The 20,008-nt window shown below is 45.3% G+C and overlaps 1 protein-coding gene across 5 annotated transcripts in view; it reads left to right on the top strand.

Moving 5' to 3' along the window:
- LOC142495915 (leukotriene C4 synthase-like) overlaps positions 1–20,008 on the top strand; it is an 88,883-nt gene that overhangs the window by 56,670 nt on the left and 12,205 nt on the right. For 2 of the 5 annotated variants that reach the window (XM_075602036.1, XM_075602035.1), the window contains exons 2-3: positions 16,580–16,686; positions 18,569–18,668. In XM_075602036.1, coding sequence (XP_075458151.1) covers positions 16,580–16,686; positions 18,569–18,668 — 207 coding nt within the window. Of the gene's footprint in view, positions 1–5,993; positions 6,143–16,579; positions 16,687–18,568; positions 18,669–20,008 lie in introns of those variants that run through there. The other 3 variants (XM_075602039.1, XM_075602037.1, XM_075602038.1) reach the window with 3 other exon arrangements.

Genomic DNA, 20,008 nt, shown 5'->3' with positions numbered 1-20,008 from the left:
ACACTGTAATGGCATCTTGGTTAGAAAAAAATCATTGATTACATATTATGACAATGTTTCATTATATCTTGTAAGACCAGAAATAAAAACAAAAAACAATAAATCATGGAACAATATAAGTGTTATTAGTTCTCTCTTGTATATAGATGGTCTAGTGTCTAGTAAGGATATATCAAGCATAACTATTCAGACACAATGATTGATATAATCAATCAATATAGATCATTCAGGTTGTAACCATTGAATTATATTAAGACCAATACAGTGTCTTATCCAGAGAGTAATGTAATATGGATATAGAGCCCAATCTGGCCCTTATGGGTAACATCAAAAATAGATGTATATACACTCTAAAAAAACTGTATAAACCATCTCTAAAAAAGGAGTGATGTCTATAGACTATATTGAAAGCACTCATATAAAACCTTAATTTCGAGAGTAGCTACTAACCCATATATTTCTCAAATATATTGTCTGGAAAGAACATATAGCATACATTTAGAGTAACATTCACAGAAAGTACTTTAGATCCCATTCAGCATTTAGACCGTTTGGAATTAATGAATCTAAAGCAAAAATCCAGAAGGCCTCGCGTTGATAAAGAGTATTAACTCTATCGCGTCCCCGAATGTGTGGTTTAACATATTCAATAATCATACATCTGAAATTAGTCAAACTGCCCCTCTGGCACTGCTTAAAATGATAGGAGACCGGATGTGTGATATCCATGTTGGAGATGTTGCTCATGTGCTCAAGCATTCTAATTCTAAATTGTCTAGTTGTTAGTCCTATGTATCTCTTGTCACAACCGCAGGTGACCATGTATATCACATGGTCAGTTCTGCAGGTGACAAAGGACAAAATACGGTAGGGCCTAGAGTTGTCTTTATTTTGAAGAAAATTTTTTTGTCTTTTGAACATGTTTACAAACTTTACATCTCCCACATGGGAAAACACCCAAGTACCCCGGGAAAGAAACCTTTGGCATGTTATGAATCTTGCTGACTTTTGACAAGACTACGTGAAACAATGTTACCTAATGTATTGGCTTTTTTAAAAACAAATTTAGGGTCTGAAGATACCATTTCTCTCAATAAAGGATCTGTGTTTAAGATGTTCCAGTGTTTCTGGACAATAGATCTTATGATGGTAGCCTGTTTACTATATTGAGTGATAAAGAAAGGTGGTTCTTTGTATAAATCAGAATCAATTTGGTTAGATCTTTTAGTAGAGTCATTTCTATGAGAAAAACTAGATGGGTTTAAATTAATAAGTTCCCCTCTCGCTCGCTCTCATGCTTTCAAATAGGCTTTCTGTATATTATTGGAATTGTATCCTCTCTCCAGGAATCTCTGCGCCAGGTCAGTCGCTCCCTTGTCGAAGTCCTCCATGGTGGAACAATTTCTGCGTAAACGCAAAAACTGTCCAAATGGAATACCACGAAGGACCGCCGAACTGTGGCAGCTAGACGCATGTAGCAGAGTATTCCTGGAGTGAGGTTTACGGTAAATATCTGTCGATACCTTAAGATCCACATCTACACAAAGGCACTAGTCGAGGAATTGGATGTGATGGTGGTGGTGCTGGTGAGTGAAAGTGAGATTGTAGGGATTGGAATTGATTAAGTGAATGAAGGCGTGTAACTGTGTGACCGTGCCCTTCCAAATTAAGAGCAGGTCGTCAATGTATCTGTGATAAGTGACAATAAGATGACGATAGGGATTTCTATCCCCAAACATGTGGGACTGTTCCCACCATCCCATGAATAAATTAGCATAGGATGACGCAAAACAGGACCCCATGGCCGTCCCACGTGTTTGGAGATAGAACTGCCCATCGAACATGAAATAGTTCTGCATAAGCAAAAAGTGTATAGTGTCCAATAAAAAAGCTATATGTGCAGGTGACAATGTGGTCCCAGTTTCCAAAAAGTGTTGAGTGGCAATGAGGCCGTGTTGATGAGAAATGATAGTGTATAGGGAAGAGACATCCATGGTGACCCAAAGATAGTGGGGTGCCCATGTGAAGTCAGAAAAGAGTGATAGCACATGTGAGGTGTCAAGGAGATAGGAAGGAAGATTGGAAACCAGTGGTTGTAAAAAATTACTGGTGTATTGTGAAAGGTGCTCCCCCAGTTTTTTGACTGCGGATGTCCAGTAGTTGAGGCACCCGATGCGTGTGCCCGATTAGGCATACGCGTCTCTTCATTGGATGAAGCTCCAGATTCATGGTCTGAGATGGACACACTAGGAAAGGCATAGTCGGTATCAGAAACATCAGAATCAACATTTCCAGCTGTATGGGAGTCAGCAGTACCAGATTTCTTAAGTATAGATTTTGGCTTAGACGAGTTTTTAGTATTTTTCTTATGCTGTGAATTTTTCTTTGCTAAGTTCTTTCCTTGTGGCTTCTGCCAGAGATACAACTGATGTTTGATATAATCCATTTTATCACATTCATATTTATTCTGTTTAGTAAACATAATGCTCTTTTCCAACTTACAGATCCTTTGGGCAAGAAGTTTATCCATGTCCTTGAATTTGTCAATATGTGTAAATGCAGTCAATTTTGATTGTAGATCTGTAACTTGTTTATGTGCAATCACTTTCTCTTTAGCTTTATATTGAATAATCAAATCAATGAGTTTAAAGGAACACTGATCTAGAATCATGATCCATTGTTGTTCAAATTCCTTATCCTCAAATCCAAAGGAGGGAGATTTAGTAATTGGCAACCTAATTGGGATCGAGAGCAAAGTCTCCATCTTTGCTGATGATACTAAATTGTGTAAGGTAATAGAATCAGAGCAGGATGTAATTTCTCTTCAGAAGGACTTGGAGAGACTGGAAACGTGGGCAGGTAAATGGCAAATGAGGTTTAATACAGATAAATGTAAGGTTATGCATTTGGGATGCAAGAATAAAAAGGCGACTTACAAATTAAATGGAGATATATTGGGGGAATCCTTGATGGAGAAGGATTTAGAAGTGCTTGTAGACAGCAGGCTTAGCAATAGTGCCCAATGTCATGCAGTAGCTGCAAAGGCAAACAAGATCTTATCTTGCATCAAACGGGAATGGATGGAAGGGAAGTAAACATAATTATGCCCCTTTACAAAGCATTAGTAAGACCACACCTTGAATATGGAGTACAATTTTGGGCACCAATCCTAAGAAAAGACATTATGGAACTAGAGAGAGTGCAGAGAAGAGCCACCAAATTAATAAAGGGGATGGACATCCTAACTTATGAGGAGAGGCTAGCTAAATTAGATTTATTTACATTCGAAAAGAGGCGTCTAAGAGGGGATATGATAACTATATACAAATATATTCAGGGACAATACAAGGAGCTTTCAAAAGAACTATTCATCCCACGGGCAGTACAAAGGACTCAGGGCCATCCCTTAAGTTTGGAGGAAAGGAAATTTCACCAGCAACAAAGGAAAGGGTTCTTTACAGTAAGGGCAGTTAAAATGTGGAATTCATTACCCATGGAGACTGTGATCGCAGATACAATAGATTTGTTCAAAAAAAGGTTGGACATCTTTTTAGATGGGAAAGGTATACATGGATATACCAAATAAGTATACATGGGAAGGATGTTGATCCAGGGATTAATCCGATTGCCAATTCTTGGAGTCAGGAAGGAATTAATTTTTCCCCTTAATGGGGTTTTTTGTTTGCCTTCCTCTGGATCAATAAGTAAGTATAGATATAGAATAAAGTATCTGTTGTCTAAATTTAGCATAGGTTGAACTTGATGGACGTACGTCTTTTTTCAATATCATCTACTATGTAACTATGTAACCCCCTGGGGATTCTGTGATTCTTTTGATAATTTTCAAGGGCTATGATATCCCACCATATCCTTAGGTCCTGGGAAATGAGCTTCTCTAAACGAAAAAAGTGTGTTTTTAAATCTTGTGTATCCTCACAAAAGATGTTATTTTCCCCTTCAAAAACAGAAGATGCCTTGTTCCTACTGGCAGATAAATTGAAGCAGTTAAAGGCAAAATGAGTGTCTGTATTTTGGGCTACAGGTTGAGATGGATCCATGTTGGACATTGGTGGATATGAACAGAATGCACTAATCCAGCCCCAAATAGAAAAAAGGAAAAAATTGAAATATATATGGAAAAATAAAACGTTTCACAAAGCGTATAAAAACCTAAGCAGAGGGTGTCATGTGGACAGAACCTATGCAGAAACTGGTGAGTTAACTGTATATATCCCCGAAGCAATTGTAATTGTTGAAGCAGTATCCGAGCATGAGTAGATTTAATGCAATGTGGAGAGAGAGTCTACTTAGCTCACCATGGAGGACTTCGACAAGGGAGCGACTGACCTGGCGCAGAGATTTCTGGAGAGAGGATACCATTCCAATAATATACAGAAAGCCTATTTGAAAGCACGAGAGCGGCCGAGAGGGGAACTTATTAATTTAAACCCATCTAGTTTTTCTCATAGAAATGACTCTACTAAAAGATTTAACCAAATTGATTCTGATTTACTGTATACAAAGAACCACCTTTCTTTATCACTCAATATAGTAAACAGGCTACCATCATAAGATCTATTGTCCAGAAACACTGGAACATCTTAAACACAGATCCTTTATTGAGAGAAATGGTATCTTCAGACCCTAAATTTGTTTTTAAAAAAGCCAATACATTAGGTAACATTGTTTCACGTAGTCTTGTCAAAAGTCAGCAAGATTCATAACATGCCAAAGGTTTCTTTCCCGGGGTACTTGGGTGTTTTCCATGTGGGAGATGTAAAGTTTGTAAACATGTTCAAAAGACAAAAACTTTTTCTTCTAATAAAGACAACTCTAGGCCCTACCTTATTTTGTCCTTTGTCACCTGCAGAACTGACCATGTGATATACATGGTCACCTGCGGTTGTGACAAGAGATACATAGGACTAACAACTAGACAATTTAAAATTAGAATGCTTGAGCACACGAGGAACATCTCCAACATGGATATCACACATCCGGTCTCCTATCATTTTAAGCAGTGCCAGAGGGGCAGTTTGACTAATTTCAGATGTATGGTTATTGAATATGTTAAACCACACATTCGGGGAGGCGATAGTGTTAAAAGGCCTTCTGGATTTTTGCTTTAGATTAATTAATTCCAAACGGTCTAAATACTGAATGAGATCTAAAGTACTTTCTGTGAATTTTACTCTAAATGTATGCTATATGTTCTTTCCAGGCAATATATTTGAGAGATATATGGGTTAGTAGCTACTCTTGCAATTAAAGGTTTATATGAGTGCTTTCAATATAGTCTATAGACAACACTCCTTTTTTAGAGATGGTTTATATAGCTTTTTTTAGAGTGTATATACATCTATTTTTGATGTTACACATAAGGGCCAGATTGGGCTCTATATCCACATTACATTACTCTCTGGATAAGACACTGTATTGGTCTTAATATAATTCAATGGTTACAACCTGAATGATCTATATTGATTGATTATATCAATCATTGTGTCTGAATAGTTATGCTTGATATATCCTTACTAGACACTAGACCATCTATATACAAGAGAGAACTAATAATACTTATATTGTTCCATGATTTATTGTTTTTTATTTTTATTTCTTGTCTTACAAGATATATTGAAACATTGTCATAATATGTAATCAATGATTTTTTTCTAACCAAGATGCCATTACAGTGTTGTATTTGTATCCATGAGTTTACGTTTAATGATAATTGGGGATTAACAGAACCTGCCCCAGCTCCCAAATTACTCTGTTTTTTGTTATCTTGATTAACTTTAGGTGTTACACACCAATTAGATTTTGGGCAGGGAGATTTATATAGTACCCTCCCCCTTGTCCCTACACTATACTCCTTGAGAAAGAACACTAGCTGTTCGAAACACGCGGGAGGAGGTTTTTCTTGTTCTGTCTATGGATCGTATCTGTTTTTATGTAGTCTAATAAAAGTTTTTTTACTTTTTACCTACTGGTGAGTACTGTATCCTTAAGGAGCGGCTGCCTTTTTTGATCCTTCACATTCTTGCTATCACTTCCGGATCTGAGAGACGCCACGGAGGGAGGGGGCACCACGCAGGTCCACCTACAGCCAGGAGGACGCAAAGGGATCAGTGGCTGATCGTGAGTACGTTTGGTGCTCCACACTGTTATTGCTGGGGTTTTTTAGTACCGTTCCTAAAGGCTATCTACCCCCGCTACCCCGACGCCCACCTCCACTAGCAGGCTGACTTTAACTCCACATGCTCCGCATTACTACCTTATTCCTACTGTGTCACGACTTAGCAGGTTCCTAGAGCTAAGTAGACTCTCTCTCCACATTTAATAAACTGAGGACTAATCTACAAGGAATACAATGGAATTATGTTTTTGCAGGGAAAAATGTAGAAGATAAATGGGCAGTCTTTAATAAAACATTATTAGAAAAGCACACTTATATCCGTGTATACCCTTGGATAATAAGTATAAAAGAAATAAGTCAAAACCAATGTGGCTAAATAAACAGGTTGGGGAGGAAATGGAAAAGAAGAGGCAGGCATTTAGATTCTTGAAGTCCGAAGGGACGGAGGCATCGTATCAGAATTATAAGGAATGTAACAAAAATTGCAAAAGGGCAATCAAATGAGCAAAAATGGATAATGAAAAAAGGATTGCAATAGATAATAAGATCAACCCTAAACAGTTCTTTAAGTTCCTTAATAACAAAAAAAATGAGAAAAGTAAATATAGGAGGACCCTTTCAGTGTGAGATGGACAGGCAGATTTTTGGAGATAAGGAAAACGCAGAGGTATTAAACAAATTCTTTGCTTCTGTGTTTAACAGGGAAGAATCAATTTCAATAGTAGTGCCGCAGGAGGAAGCCACAACCTTTACATTAGCAAACAATTGGTTAACTGAGGAAGAAGTTCATAGGCGGCTTGATAAAATTAAAGTAAATAAGACACCTGGCCCCAATGGCATACACCCAAGAGTTCTCAAGGAGTTAAGTTCAGTAATAGTCAAACCATTACATTTAATATTCAAAGACTCCATTTCCACAGGCTCAGTAGCACAAGATTGGCGTAAAGCAGATGTGGTGCCTATATTTAAAAAGGGAGCTAGATCACAACCGGGAATTACAGATCTGTAAGACTGACATCAATAGTAGGGAAACTACTTGAAGGTTTAATATGGGATAATATTCAGGAATAGCTAGTGGAAAACAAAATTATTAGTAATAGTCAGCATGGATTTATGAAGGATAGATCATGCCAAACTAACCTAACTAGTTTGTTTGAGGAGGTAAGTAGGAATTTAGACCAGGATAATGCAGTTGATGTGGTCTACTTAGATTTTGCAAAGCCTTTTGATACGGTTCCACACGAGGTTAGTGCACAAAATAAAGCAAATTGGACTCGGTAAAAATATTTTCACCTGGATTGAAAACTGGTTGAAGGATAGACAACAGAGAGTTGGAATTTTTTCCGGTTGGGCTAAAGTCGTGAGTAGAGTACCTCAGGGACCGGTACTGGGACCCCTGCTTTTTAACCTGTTTATTAATTACCTTGAGTTTGGCATAGAGAGTAAAGTCTCCATCTTTGCTGATGACACTAAATTGTGTAAGGTAGTAGAATCAGAGCAGGATGTAATTTCCCTCCAGAAGGACTTGGATAGACTGGAAACTTGGGCAGGTAAATGGTAGATGAGGTTTAATACAGATAAATGTAAGGTTATGCATTTATGCATTTGGGAAACAAGAATAAACAAGCAACATACAAATTAAATGGGGATAAATTAGGGGAATCGTTGATGGAGAAGAATTTAGGAGTGCTTGGAGACAGCAGGCTGAGCAATAGTGCCCAAAGTCATGCAGTAGCTGCAAGGGCAAACGAGCTCTTATCTTGCATTTAACGGGCAATGGATTGAAGGGAAGTAAACATAATTAGTCCCCTTTATAAAGCATTAGTAAGACCAAACCTTGAATATGGAGTATAATTTTGGGCACCATTCTTTTGAAAAGACATTATGGACCGAGAGAGAATGCAGAGAAGAGCCACCAAATTAGGGGATGGACAATCTGGCTTATGAGGAGAGGCTAGCTAAATTAGATTTATTTACATTAGAAAAGAGGCGTCTAAGAGGGGATATAACTATATACAAATATATTCAGGGACAGTACAAGGAGCTTTCAAAATAACTGTTCATTCCAAGGGAAGTACAAAGGACACAGGGTCATCCCTTAAGGTTGGAGGAAAGGAGATTTCACCAGCAACAAAGGAAAGAGTTCTTTACAGTAAGGGCAGTTAAAATGTGGAATTCATTACCCATGGAGACTGTGATGGCAGTGTCACAGTAGCTTACATGGTTATAATATACACCAAATAACTGGGTTGAATTGGATACGATTGTGATATAATAAAGAGATTTTATTCCTTAAAAGACAGGTGGACACACAATGTTGGACAAATAACAAACAGAATATATACACTTACTTAGGGAAGGGACAATGAAATAACCAGGATTCAGGTTAGCAGTTCATCAGGCATCAGGTATCATTCAGGTAAAATCACGAAGACAATGGGAATATAGCTTACAATCGTTTATATGTGATTTGGGCCCTATCCCTAACATTGAGACCCAGGTATTGGATGACAATTATCTGGAACCAATTACCTTTTGCCAACTCACATGGGAAGCCAGCTAGTACCTGCCCACAGGGGGTTGGCACTCTTCTAGTCAGAGACCCATTTCTTTAGCCCCACTCTAAAAAGCTGGCGCCTCCAAGTCTGCCAAATGGGGATCTGGAAAGGAAAACTCTGACTTTAAGTGTGACTTATGGCACCTCATGTGAATAGCCATGTCCTGCTCTATCTCTACCCTGTATACACAATCTGGGGGGATGAGCCTTTGATCAGTGGTCTATCTGTAGACACACTGTCGCCCCCTGACCATTAACATTCCTTAAGGGCCAGTAGCTTTCGCGGGCTTAACTGTGGGCATAAAATATAGTGAACTTGCAATATTTTATATACATCAAAATGTTCCGTTCGGCTAGGCCGAGCGGGCTAAAACTTGCCATGCCCTTATGCCGGAGTGGACTCTACATGGTGGCCAACTTTCAGCTCGCTTTGACCCACTGAACTGGAGATACAATATTGGATTTTAAAACCACATGTTGCACAGATTGCATTTTTCCGCCATTGGAGTGAATGGCAGAAACACAATTTAAACAGTTAACCATACTCCGTTCGGTTGATCGGAGAGGGATGGAAATTGGCGTGCAATCATGCCGAAGCTGTGACTGCATGGTGGCCAAATCCCAGCCCTCTAGTCCTTACTGAACCGGAGATAATGGTTCCAGGTTTTTACACTTTCGCACTTGGAGTTTTAAAACCTAGCGGCTTTTCTCCGCCATTGTGGTCAATGGTGGCGACCCTCGTAGCGGGCACGACCCTTTCCCGCAGCCATTGCCCGTCGGACCCGGTTTGGGTCGAGTGAGGGGGTTCCCATGAGCTAGGGGCAAAAAGAATTGGACCGCTAGCTGCCCCAGAACCAAAGTTACAATTTTAATATGTTTGAACTTGTCGTGACCAAGTTCCCACGGTAATTTAACGATCAAAGCTCTTTCTTTGAGGTTGTAACTATTTTCGGATTCTGCGGTTTGACCGGCAGCCATCTCAGTTCCTGGAGAGCGGACTAGAGGTATTCCCATTGAAATGCATTGCGCCATTCATTTCAATGGGGAAGCTCCGCTCATCCTCTCGGACTTCAGCTGCTGGTCTTCCTTGGTATAGGGCCCAAAACCTTGAAATCTCCATAGACTTCTATGGAGCTCCAATTGCGACCTATGGGACAGGGCTGCAAATGGGGATTAAAAAGGCGGGATGGGGAACAATGGGCCATAAACATACCAACACAGTTAACCCTTTCCCTCCCGACCTGATCCCAGTGTATGTGCTTGGTGCATACACTGTAAGGGTAAAAACACATGTAATCAGTGACATACATTTTGTACTGAGGCAGGGGCATAAAAACAGACTTAACCGATGTAGCCAGGTCTCCCCAGCCTGTCAGTACCCCCCTCACCTAGCTGCCGATCACGGGTGCCGCCGAGTTCAATGGCGGCCCCGTTGGCGTATTGCAGGGGTGAGGGCGGTCAGGCTCCTGCTCGGGGGTTGCCGGGGACGCGTGCGGCCGGTTGCCAAGGCCGCGATCGCGTCAATGGGCTCCCGGAGCTCCCGGAGCAGGTCTGTGAGGCCGCCGCCATTGCATAGCCACTCGCGCATGCGCAGTAGGGTCCCTGGAGCTAGGGAGATGTCGCGCGAGTGTAGGGAAAGTGCAGGAAGGGTTGAGGCGGCCCCCAAAGACTCGCGCATGCGCAGGGCAAGTGCGCACGCGGGCCCAATGTTATTATAGGTGCCCCGGGACTACAATTCCCATAGTGCCTAGCGAGGGAGGCACCAGGTGCCTCATAGGAGCCAATAGGGCTGCAGGACTGCCCTGGACAGAATTGGATACATTTCGCGGGCAGAGAGCACGCTTGTCAGTCAGAGACCGGAGCAGCCCAGGGAAGGAGGTAGGGTACAGGAGTCGGGGACTCCCTGTACTAGGCCAGTACCCCCAGGGCCAGAGATAGCTCAGCTCCCCAGTAAGGTGAGTGTTGCCAGGGGCAGCCCTCAGGTTAGGGACCCTGCCACTTACATTAGTGGGAGCTGGAAAAGGAAGGTTACAAAGAGTTGGAGTCAGGGAGCTGTGAGGGAAGGAAGGGTGCGGGGAGCGAGTGCAGCTCCTGCCCCATATAGGTACCTACACCCCAGATAGGCCCCAACTCCCCACTAGTTTAGTGGGTAAGTGCTTAGGGAGGCCCAAGATAGGGACGCTGCCCTTAGCATAGAGTGCTGCCTTGTCAGAGTCACGGCTGTTAGTGCTGTGAGGTCTGACAGGCAGGCACCTTGTTGCGCAGCACGTTGGCTGCATCCTCCAGTGAGCTACAGCTTGCTACTGTAGGCGCTGGGACTAGTTAGAAAGTAGTGAGGCTGAAGGGACTTGGGTAGTTAGGGGAGTGGGACAGGTCATTACCCCCTACTGGCCATAGGAGTTCCCCAAGCCACTACAGGTTGCTGTACTACAGGGACAGGCCCTAGGTTAGGGTTCCTGTCACGTTAGTACCACTTATATTAGATAGGGACTCAGCGGACGCTGTGGTTCCTGTGAAGCGGTTCGGACCCACGTTGGGGTCCGCAGAGACTATTCCAGAGAGATACCGCCTTGGCGGTCTGCGTACAAAGGAGTTCGGTTGGAGGATCAGACGGATTCATCACACGTCTGACCCTTTGAGAAGATTGTTGCTGACCCGAGCACCGGAGTGCTCGGCAGGTATTATACCATCATATGTGCACCAACAGGCCTAGATGTTCTTAGTGACTGCGCAGTCACCCATTGACTATCTCTGTAGGAGTACGGGACATTGGGTGGGGTTCTTGGGACACTGGGTGGGATCACCTAGTGTTGGGGAATCGTCCTGCGAGACGTCACTGTTAGTGTCTCCTAGTGAGAGGGACACAGGTTATTATTATTTGTTAGTAAAGTCATTAGTTATATAATCACTGTGTGTGTGGTTTCTGAGTGGGTTCCTATGTTAGGGTCATTCTACATTTCTATAGAATCCTACATAGGTGGAGGCGCTGAAAGAAGAAACGTTCCAGAGGATTCACCCCAGGCTCTCACTAGCGGAGGCTCAGACCTCCTGTGAGCCTGCAGGTATACGCACCACACCGGTAACACCGCATGTTCTACTCACCCACACTATATATGCGATTGGGTGGGGTGGAATACCCGTTACATTTGGAGGCGCTGCTGAGATAGACCTGGGGTGCCCTGTTCCATTTTTTTCCCAAATTGTCCCGTCCCTATTTTTGTCGCAATGTTTGTAAAGTCCGGACACGAGGTACTTGCCTGGGCTTTGAGGCAATATCTAGAACCTGGCCAGGTAGTGGCGGTAGGAGGCATTCCCGCTGTTATACCCGCAATTAAGGTCCGGGAGTATATGTGTAAAATTCCTGGGTGGCCGTGGACATGTGTCTTAGATGAGGAACAAGATCCCACATCCACATGGAAAACCATTCTTTTTGTAGTAACCCAAACTGAGGATATATGCCTGGCAGAGGCACCGTCCGCACTGTTCATGCCCGGGGGCCCCTCAGAAGGGTACCCCCTAGTCTACGCAGACCAAGCAAAATGGCGTCTCCCGCCAAATCAGGAGAGCGCACATGCTGCTGACTGCCAACCTGCACAGAAAGATGTTGCAACAATCTGTCCGGGATTGGCGCGATAATCAGAGCCCCTCCCCTGTGATGTGAGTGACTCAGTGCAGAGCCAAAACCACTCCCTTGTAGAAAGTGCCCTTCCTTCAGATTCCACCAGGGGGAGCAAGCACTGTGATCTTCAACCCTACGTCGATGCAGTAATAGACTCTGATCTCTGAGGATGAGATAGACTGTCAGGGGATACACCCTAATGTGTATGTGCCCTGGCGAGCGCCAGGAATAGATCTCCTTATGCTAATGTGCCCCTGTTTGCAAGAAGCCTATGACGCGGGAGCCGACATGTCCCAGTTACCGCTAGACTTCAAGATGACTGAGGTAGGCAGAGAACCGGGTGTACAGTGCTTTACTCCCACCTGTGACTGTCATAGAGGTGCACTGGCGTGGGAACCTAAATGTGATTGCTGCGGTGCAATTTTCTTGATGCCTATTGTACCCCAGCCTACAGGGCCAGCTAAGGAGCCAAGTGAACCCTTGGCGGAGAAGAGCACGACCGCAGTGGAGGTACCGGAGCACGCCAGCTTCGTACCAACACCCACTGGCTGTATTACAGAAGAATCTGGTGACTACATTGCGGAGGATTCGATCATGATATCTTCCGGGGAAAAGGTGGAAGTCCCATCGGTGGCGATGTGCCTCCCGGCGAACCACCCCAGCGATGACACAGAGGAATCACAGGGTAAGGTGTCTGTACCCCCATCTTCTTTTAGTGATTCCAGTGACCAACCCCTCGTGGTGATGCGCCTGCCGGCGGACCACGCGAGTGAAGTCATCAAGCCAACTAGCCCAGGGAATCCTGATATGGGCCCGTGTGCCCTACAGCGGGCCGCCCGGCCTACTACAGAGGTACCATCGGTCCTAGAAGAAGGACCAGTACCTCCCGACGACCAGTGTGAGTCGACTGCCCCAGGGATGTTGGGGGTGAGCCTCCAGGTGACCGCGGAGCACGATGGCTCCTTAAGTCTGGTCGCCCGGGCAAAGGGCTCCCCTCTGCATCGCGTCCTGGAGGAGGTGTCCTCATTAGAAGATAGCTGTCCAGTGGTGCGAGTGGACCAATGCCCACTGCCTATCGTGCCAGAAGAAGAGAAACCCATCGCAAGCCAGCCGAGTGGTAAGGAACCACCTTGCTCCCCACAGGCTCCGATGGAGGTGGCCGTGAAGAAGGTCAGAGTTACGGCTCCTGAGCGTAGTGTGAGCCCGTGCGCTCCGACCAAAATGGTCCCAGGACTGGGATCCAACGCTCCCGAGTTTCGAGCCAGTGAGTGGACTGTCCCAGAAGTGTTGTGGACAGGTCCCGATACAGCTGAGGTGGGAACTGACAGCGTCCCCGAGGACCTGTTGGCCAAGGTGAATCACCGCAGTGGTAAGGTATCTACCCTTTACCCCCGGTCAGGTGTAACAGAGACTTTGAGAAAAGAGACGTTATCCATTTTTCGCTCCCCAGTGGAAGCCTCGCAAGTTCGTAGGGACAAGGACTGTGTAGAGAAGGATTTAGTGAAAATGTTCTCCTTGGAGCCCAAAAAGGAACGCTCCATTCGCCAGGTAGTGGACCGCGGGAAAGGTCCCGGCCTCCTGGTCTACCGCATCCATGCCGCGGATGGCCGGGTAAAGGCCTGGTTAAAGGACACTGTGCTATTCCTTCCGCCAGGGGGAGGAAGTAGCGAGGAGCCCGTAACTGTCACTCCAGAGTGTGCTCTCCAAGAAATTTTTCTAGGGGAGGCTCACGGACGCAAAAGTGAGGTACCCCCACATGTTCAATTAGGGGCACCCCACAAATGGTCTCAGCAAACAGCTAAAATTCAGCTGGCCTCGGGTATTACTGTGTGTGATGTGCCATGTTTCAGGGATGTTACAGTTGACCTGCTAAGTGTACCAATTATGCCATGCCATTTTTCAGTGTGTAAACTTATGTCAAGGTATGTCGTTCCCCAAGCGAGGGCGTTGGATTTTTCACCAGGGGGAGGATGTAGCCAGGTCTCCCCAGCCTGTCAGTACCCCCCTCACCTAGCTGCCGATCGCGGGTGCCGCCGAGTTCAATGGCGGCCCCGTTGGCGTATCGCAGGGGTGAGGGCGGTCAGGCTCCTGCTCGGGGGTTGCCAGGGACGCGTGCGGCCGGTTGCCAAGGCCGCGATCGCGTCGCTGGGCTCCCGGCGCTCCCGGAGCAGGTCTGTGAGGCCGCCGCCATTGCATAGCCACTCGCGCATGCGCAGTGATTGCGCAGGCGCGGAAGGGTCCCTGGAGCTAGGGAGATGTCGCGCGAGTGTAGGGAAAGTGCAGGAAGGGTTGAGGCGGCCCCCAAAGACTCGCGCATGCGCAGGGCAAGTGCGCACGTGGGCCCAATGTTATTATAGGTGCCCCGGGACTACAATTCCCATAGTGCCTAGCGAGGGAGGCACCAGGTGCCTCATAGGAGCCAATAGGGCTGCAGGACTGCCCTGGACAGAATTGGATACATTTCGCGGGCAGAGAGCAAGTGTGTCAGTCAGAGACCGGAGCAGCCCAGGGAAGGAGGTAGGGTACAGGAGTCGGGGACTCCCTGTACTAGGCCAGTACCCCCAGGGCCAGAGATAGCTCAGCTCCCCAGTAAGGTGAGTGTTGCCAGGGGCAGCCCTCAGGTTAGGGACCCTGCCACTTACATTAGTGGGAGCTGGAAAAGGAAGGTTACAAAGAGTTGGAGTCAGGGAGCTGTGAGGGAAGGAAGGGTGCGGGGAGCGAGTGCAGCTCCTGCCCCATATAGGTACCTACACCTCAGATAGGCCCCAACTCCCCACTAGTTTAGTGGGTAAGTGCTTAGGGAGGCCCAAGATAGGGACGCTGCCCTTAGCATAGAGTGCTGCCTTGTCAGAGTCACGGCTGTTAGTGCTGTGAGGTCTGACAGGCAGGCACCTTGTTGCGCAGCACGTTGGCTGCATCCTCCAGTGAGCTACAGCTTGCTGCTGTAGGCGCTGGGACTAGTTAGAAAGTAGTGAGGCTGAAGGGACTTGGGTAGTTAGGGGAGTGGGACAGGTCATTACCCCCTACCGGCCATAGGAGTTCCCCAAGCCACTACAGGTTGCTGTACTACAGGGACAGGCCCTAGGTTAGGGTTCCTGTCACGTTAGTACCACTTATATTAGATAGGGACTCAGCGGACGCTGTGGTTCCTGTGAAGCGGTTCGGACCCACGTTGGGGTCCGCAGAGACTATTCCAGAGGGAGACCGCCCTGGCGGTCTGCGTACAAAGGAGTTCGGTTGGAGGATCAGACGGATTCATCACACGTCTGACCCTTTGAGAAGATTGTTGCTGACCCGAGCACCGGAGTGCTCGGCAGGTATTATACCATCATATGTGCACCAACAGGCCTAGAGGTTCTTAGTGACTGCGCAGTCACCCATTGACTATCTCTGTAGGAGTACGGGACATTGGGTGGGGTTCTTGGGACACTGGGTGGGATCACCTAGTGTTGGGGAATCGTCCTGCGAGACGTCACTGTTAGTGTCTCCTAGTGAGAGGGACACAGGTTATTATTATTTGTTAGTAAAGTCATTAGTTATATAATCACTGTGTGTGTGGTTTCTGAGTGGGTTCCTATGTTAGGGTCATTCTACATTTCTATAGAATCCTACATAGGTGGAGGCGCTGAAAGAAGAAACGTTCCAGAGGATTCACCCCAGGCTCTCACTAGCGGAGGCTCAGACCTCCTGTGAGCCTGCAGGTATACGCACCACACCGGTAACACCGCATGTTCTACTCACCCACACTATATATGCGATTGGGTGGGGTGGAATACCCGTTACACCATTATTATAGTTAACCCCTCGCCTCCCACACGAGGGTAGGGTTGGCCAGCTGGGGTGTAACCCCTTTAATACCGGGCCAGCTCCCCTTCCCTCGTCACAGGCAGATACAATAGATTTGTTCAAAAAAAGGTTTGACATCTTTTTAGAAATTAAAGGTATACAGGGATACACCAAATAAGTAAACATGGGAAGAATGTTGATCCAGGGAGTAATCTTATTGCCAATTCTTGGAGTCAGGAAGGAATTTATTTTTCCCCTTATGAGATATCATTGCATTTGTTTGTCTTTCACTGGATCAATATACTGTAAGTTCGGATATAGGATAAAGTATCTGTCGTCTACATTTAGCATAGCTTAAACTTGATGGACACATGTCTATTTTCAACCTCATCTACTATGTACCTGTAACGATGTAACCTCTAAGACAGATATGTTTGAGAAATCATGCTTAGCCAGATACTGATCTGATTGTTACCTCTAGGAAAGACAAGATCAAGAAGAGTTTGAACATGTCATCCCCTGGGCACACCATGTTGCATCAAATAGCCCTGTTGGGTGCTGTCACCCTCCTCGGAGTGTTGGAACAAGGTACATAGCACCTCTTGTGTATTTATCATACAGGACCACCTTGTCTTATAGCTTAACCGTGCCGAAACAAAAAACATTTTTTTTTGGGGGAGGGGGAAGAGAGGGGGTGAAGTGCTGTACTTATGAAATCAGTAACATATATACATTACCACAATATAACAATGTATAAACCCGGGGAGGGAGAAGGAGAGGGTCAGCAGCTCTGGCAGAGAGTGGATGGAAGAAATTAGGCAGCACTGGAATTATCACCATTAGATTAACAAAGATGAGATGTATTGGTGGTTGTGCTTTGCTATGAATATCTATGGAGGCAAATGAAATTCTCTTACACTAGTAGGGTCCATCGTGGGTGAGATGCATCAGTATAACGACTTAACAATTTTGCATATAGTAACAGTCTCCTAATGTTATTTAGAACTACAAGTGAGATGTCTGGGGGGTGGAGGGGGAGTTGATTTATTTTCCACAAGAGGTGCCTAGTATTCCCTTACAGCAGGGAGGCGCAATCTTTTTCTCCTGCGCCCCCCTGCCAGCTGTCCCCCTCTCCGCGTGCCCCCCCTTACCTTGGTTCTGGTGTTCTGGGCATCATGACATCACATTGCCATGGTGACGCTTCTCCAGAAGCCGTCTGAACCAAGGTAAGTGCAGTTTACAGAGGCCTTCGCTGCTTCCCAGGCATTTCATTTAAGTGCCTTCGGGAAGCATGCAGGGCCCTGTAAATCCCACCCCCCCCGCAGATAATCTCGTGCCCCCCAGTTTACGCAACCCTGCCTTACAGCACAATTGCTTGATTATGAGCCAGTAGCGCCTGCAATGTATTATTATTGTTGGGTCGCCATTGTTGGGTTTCTTTTCAATATGTGGGAGGTGCACTGCTTGCTCAGATGAGGAAAATGCAACCCCCATTAATATTGAAAAGGACACAATCTGAATCAATACTAAATATAACTGTATAGTTCTAGCCTTTTGTTTAGAGAATAGATCTCCAAAACAGTGGCAAGAATTTCCAAAAATTATACTGCCTACTCCAGTGCAGGAGACGGCGTGAGCTACATCGCTCGGGTCGAATACAAAAACTAGGACGTCAATGTATTTGTGTATAGTGTGCGCGTGCTAACGCGTGCACATGCGCAACGGGGAGATAGTCGCTTCGCGATACAAACAAGTTTGTATTTGCCCAATGACATCACGGCCACACCCAACGACCCCCCACCCCCCGACACCTCCCTGTTCCCTCCTTCCCAGTAAATCTCTCCTGCTGCAGGCGAGCGTGCGCTCGGGCGCTTCCACTATAGCCGAGGCCTAAGATCACACTGGCTAGCATGTGAAAAGCACTATCAGGGTAATTTCGGAAGGAAATTAAAGCAGCAGTCCACGCTGATCATTTAATTTCTTGCACTTTCATAGATCTTGTCTTGCCCTTTCCAAAGTTATCTGCATTTTTCAAAATCTGATGCTCCGTTAAGGCGATATATACATGTTTGAAATATTAAGTGTCCGGTAAAATGGAGCTTGGAGCAGGGTAAACGTTACCATAGTACTGTAACCTCCGAAGCTATAAATATTTTAAAATATTTTCTTTAAACCAAAGAGTTGAACACGCTCTTTTGTTTAAAGAAAGGAAGACATTGACATTACATGAGGTTGACTCATATAGACTTCTGGGTGGGAATGTTGCATTAAAGAAACCTCTTCCTCTTCAATTAGATTTCATCGAATGGGGGGAAAATTGTAAAAATTTTAGCTACATTTTGGTGAGTCTCCATGATAAAGAGAAATACCTGGCCCATTCCCTATGCAAGGGATACAAGTAGCCCAAATGTAATGACATGGATTTGTCTCCGGACACTGCTGATATTAATCTTTCCTTCTTTCCTTGCAGCGTACTTTGCTCTAAAAGTGATTGCAGCCAGGCGAAATTACGGCGTCTCCCCTCCCTCAACATCGGGCCCCCCGGAATTTGAGAGAGTCTTCCGAGCTCAGTAAGGAATGAAGCCAGTCTCTAGTGTAACAAGCGTTGATCAGGATTTAGGGCACTATTCAATGAATTCCGAAGCCGGGGCTTCGGCAAAAATATTCACTTTTTGCCGAATTTGATCATTCAATTCTTTTGGAAATGTTATGGGGAAGAGACACCCATGAAAACTGTAGAGCCAAACAAAATGGAGAGTAAAGTTCAGATGGTCTCACATTTTCTATCGTCTCTCTTCCTTACCGGAGTTGCCAGGGATATATTGATATGTGATGTATTCCTGTTGTGATAGATAAGGGTGGACATTTTTGTTGTTGCAATTGGTTTGACATGGATCTGTCAAAGCTACTGCCTCCAGAGTATATTGAATGGGGCCCTTTGTATTTTTGCCAGGCTTGCCAACACGGTCACTGGCCACATCAATGGTTTTAAAGTCTATTTATTGCTCGGTGTCCATAATATCCAATGGGAAAAAGGTGGTGGTTGCACAGGGCCCATCGCTGTCAGGGGCCCATGCAGGTCAGCCGACGTGGGGGGGGGGGGGGGGGTGGGTGGGAGGGACAGCTAGGATTGCTGTCCTGAGTCAGGGGGCCAGGGCACCCTACTGGTGACCCAAACATCCTCTGACAGATTCTGCATAGGTACCTGTCAGAGGTGGCCTGGTTACAAGGAGTCCCCCTCTAACAGGCACCTCAATGGGCCCCTCCAGCAGGCCCGCCTCCACAGGCATCTAGAAGGTCCCCTCCATCTTCAGAGGCTGCAGGTAAGCACACTCGCTGCCCCCCTCCCTTCTATTGTGGGCCTAACTGCCCACAGACCCATACCTTAACCCACAGGCCAATACCTTCTCCTCCTCTCCAACCAGGACCATACATATCCCCCACCATAACTAACCCCCTTAAGACCATAACTCTACCCCCCTAGTCCATGCATGGTAATTTCTTAAAAGCAATGGTTAGGGTGTCCCACTAGTTTATAATTTGCCCAGGGCACACCAGTGCCTTAAAGCGTCCCTGATGACAAGTGCTTTTTTTGGGAGGGGTTAAACTGCTTCTCCCACCTTGTGATTTGTTGTAGTTTTCCACAAGAAAGTCCATGACACACACACACACAGCTACTAGAACTTTGAACTACTAGAACTTTGAACTACTTCCAACTAAAGATAAACTCTAAGATGCGGTTATCAACTTCCATAATAACCTCAGTGATATATCACCTTCTCTTCCCCATTATTTTTTTTTATTTTTTTTAGCATGCATGTCCCTTTTTCTCTTATTGCTAGAAGAGGAGTATGCTAATTGCTAAAAAAAAAAATTAGTACCAGCAAACCTTGTGTACAAAAAACAAAAT

This window comes from Ascaphus truei, chromosome 5, assembly GCF_040206685.1.
Source record: "Ascaphus truei isolate aAscTru1 chromosome 5, aAscTru1.hap1, whole genome shotgun sequence".
NCBI lineage: Eukaryota > Metazoa > Chordata > Amphibia > Anura > Ascaphidae > Ascaphus > Ascaphus truei.
Note: the sequence above shows the minus strand (reverse complement) of the source record. Positions and strands in the feature narration are given on the sequence as shown.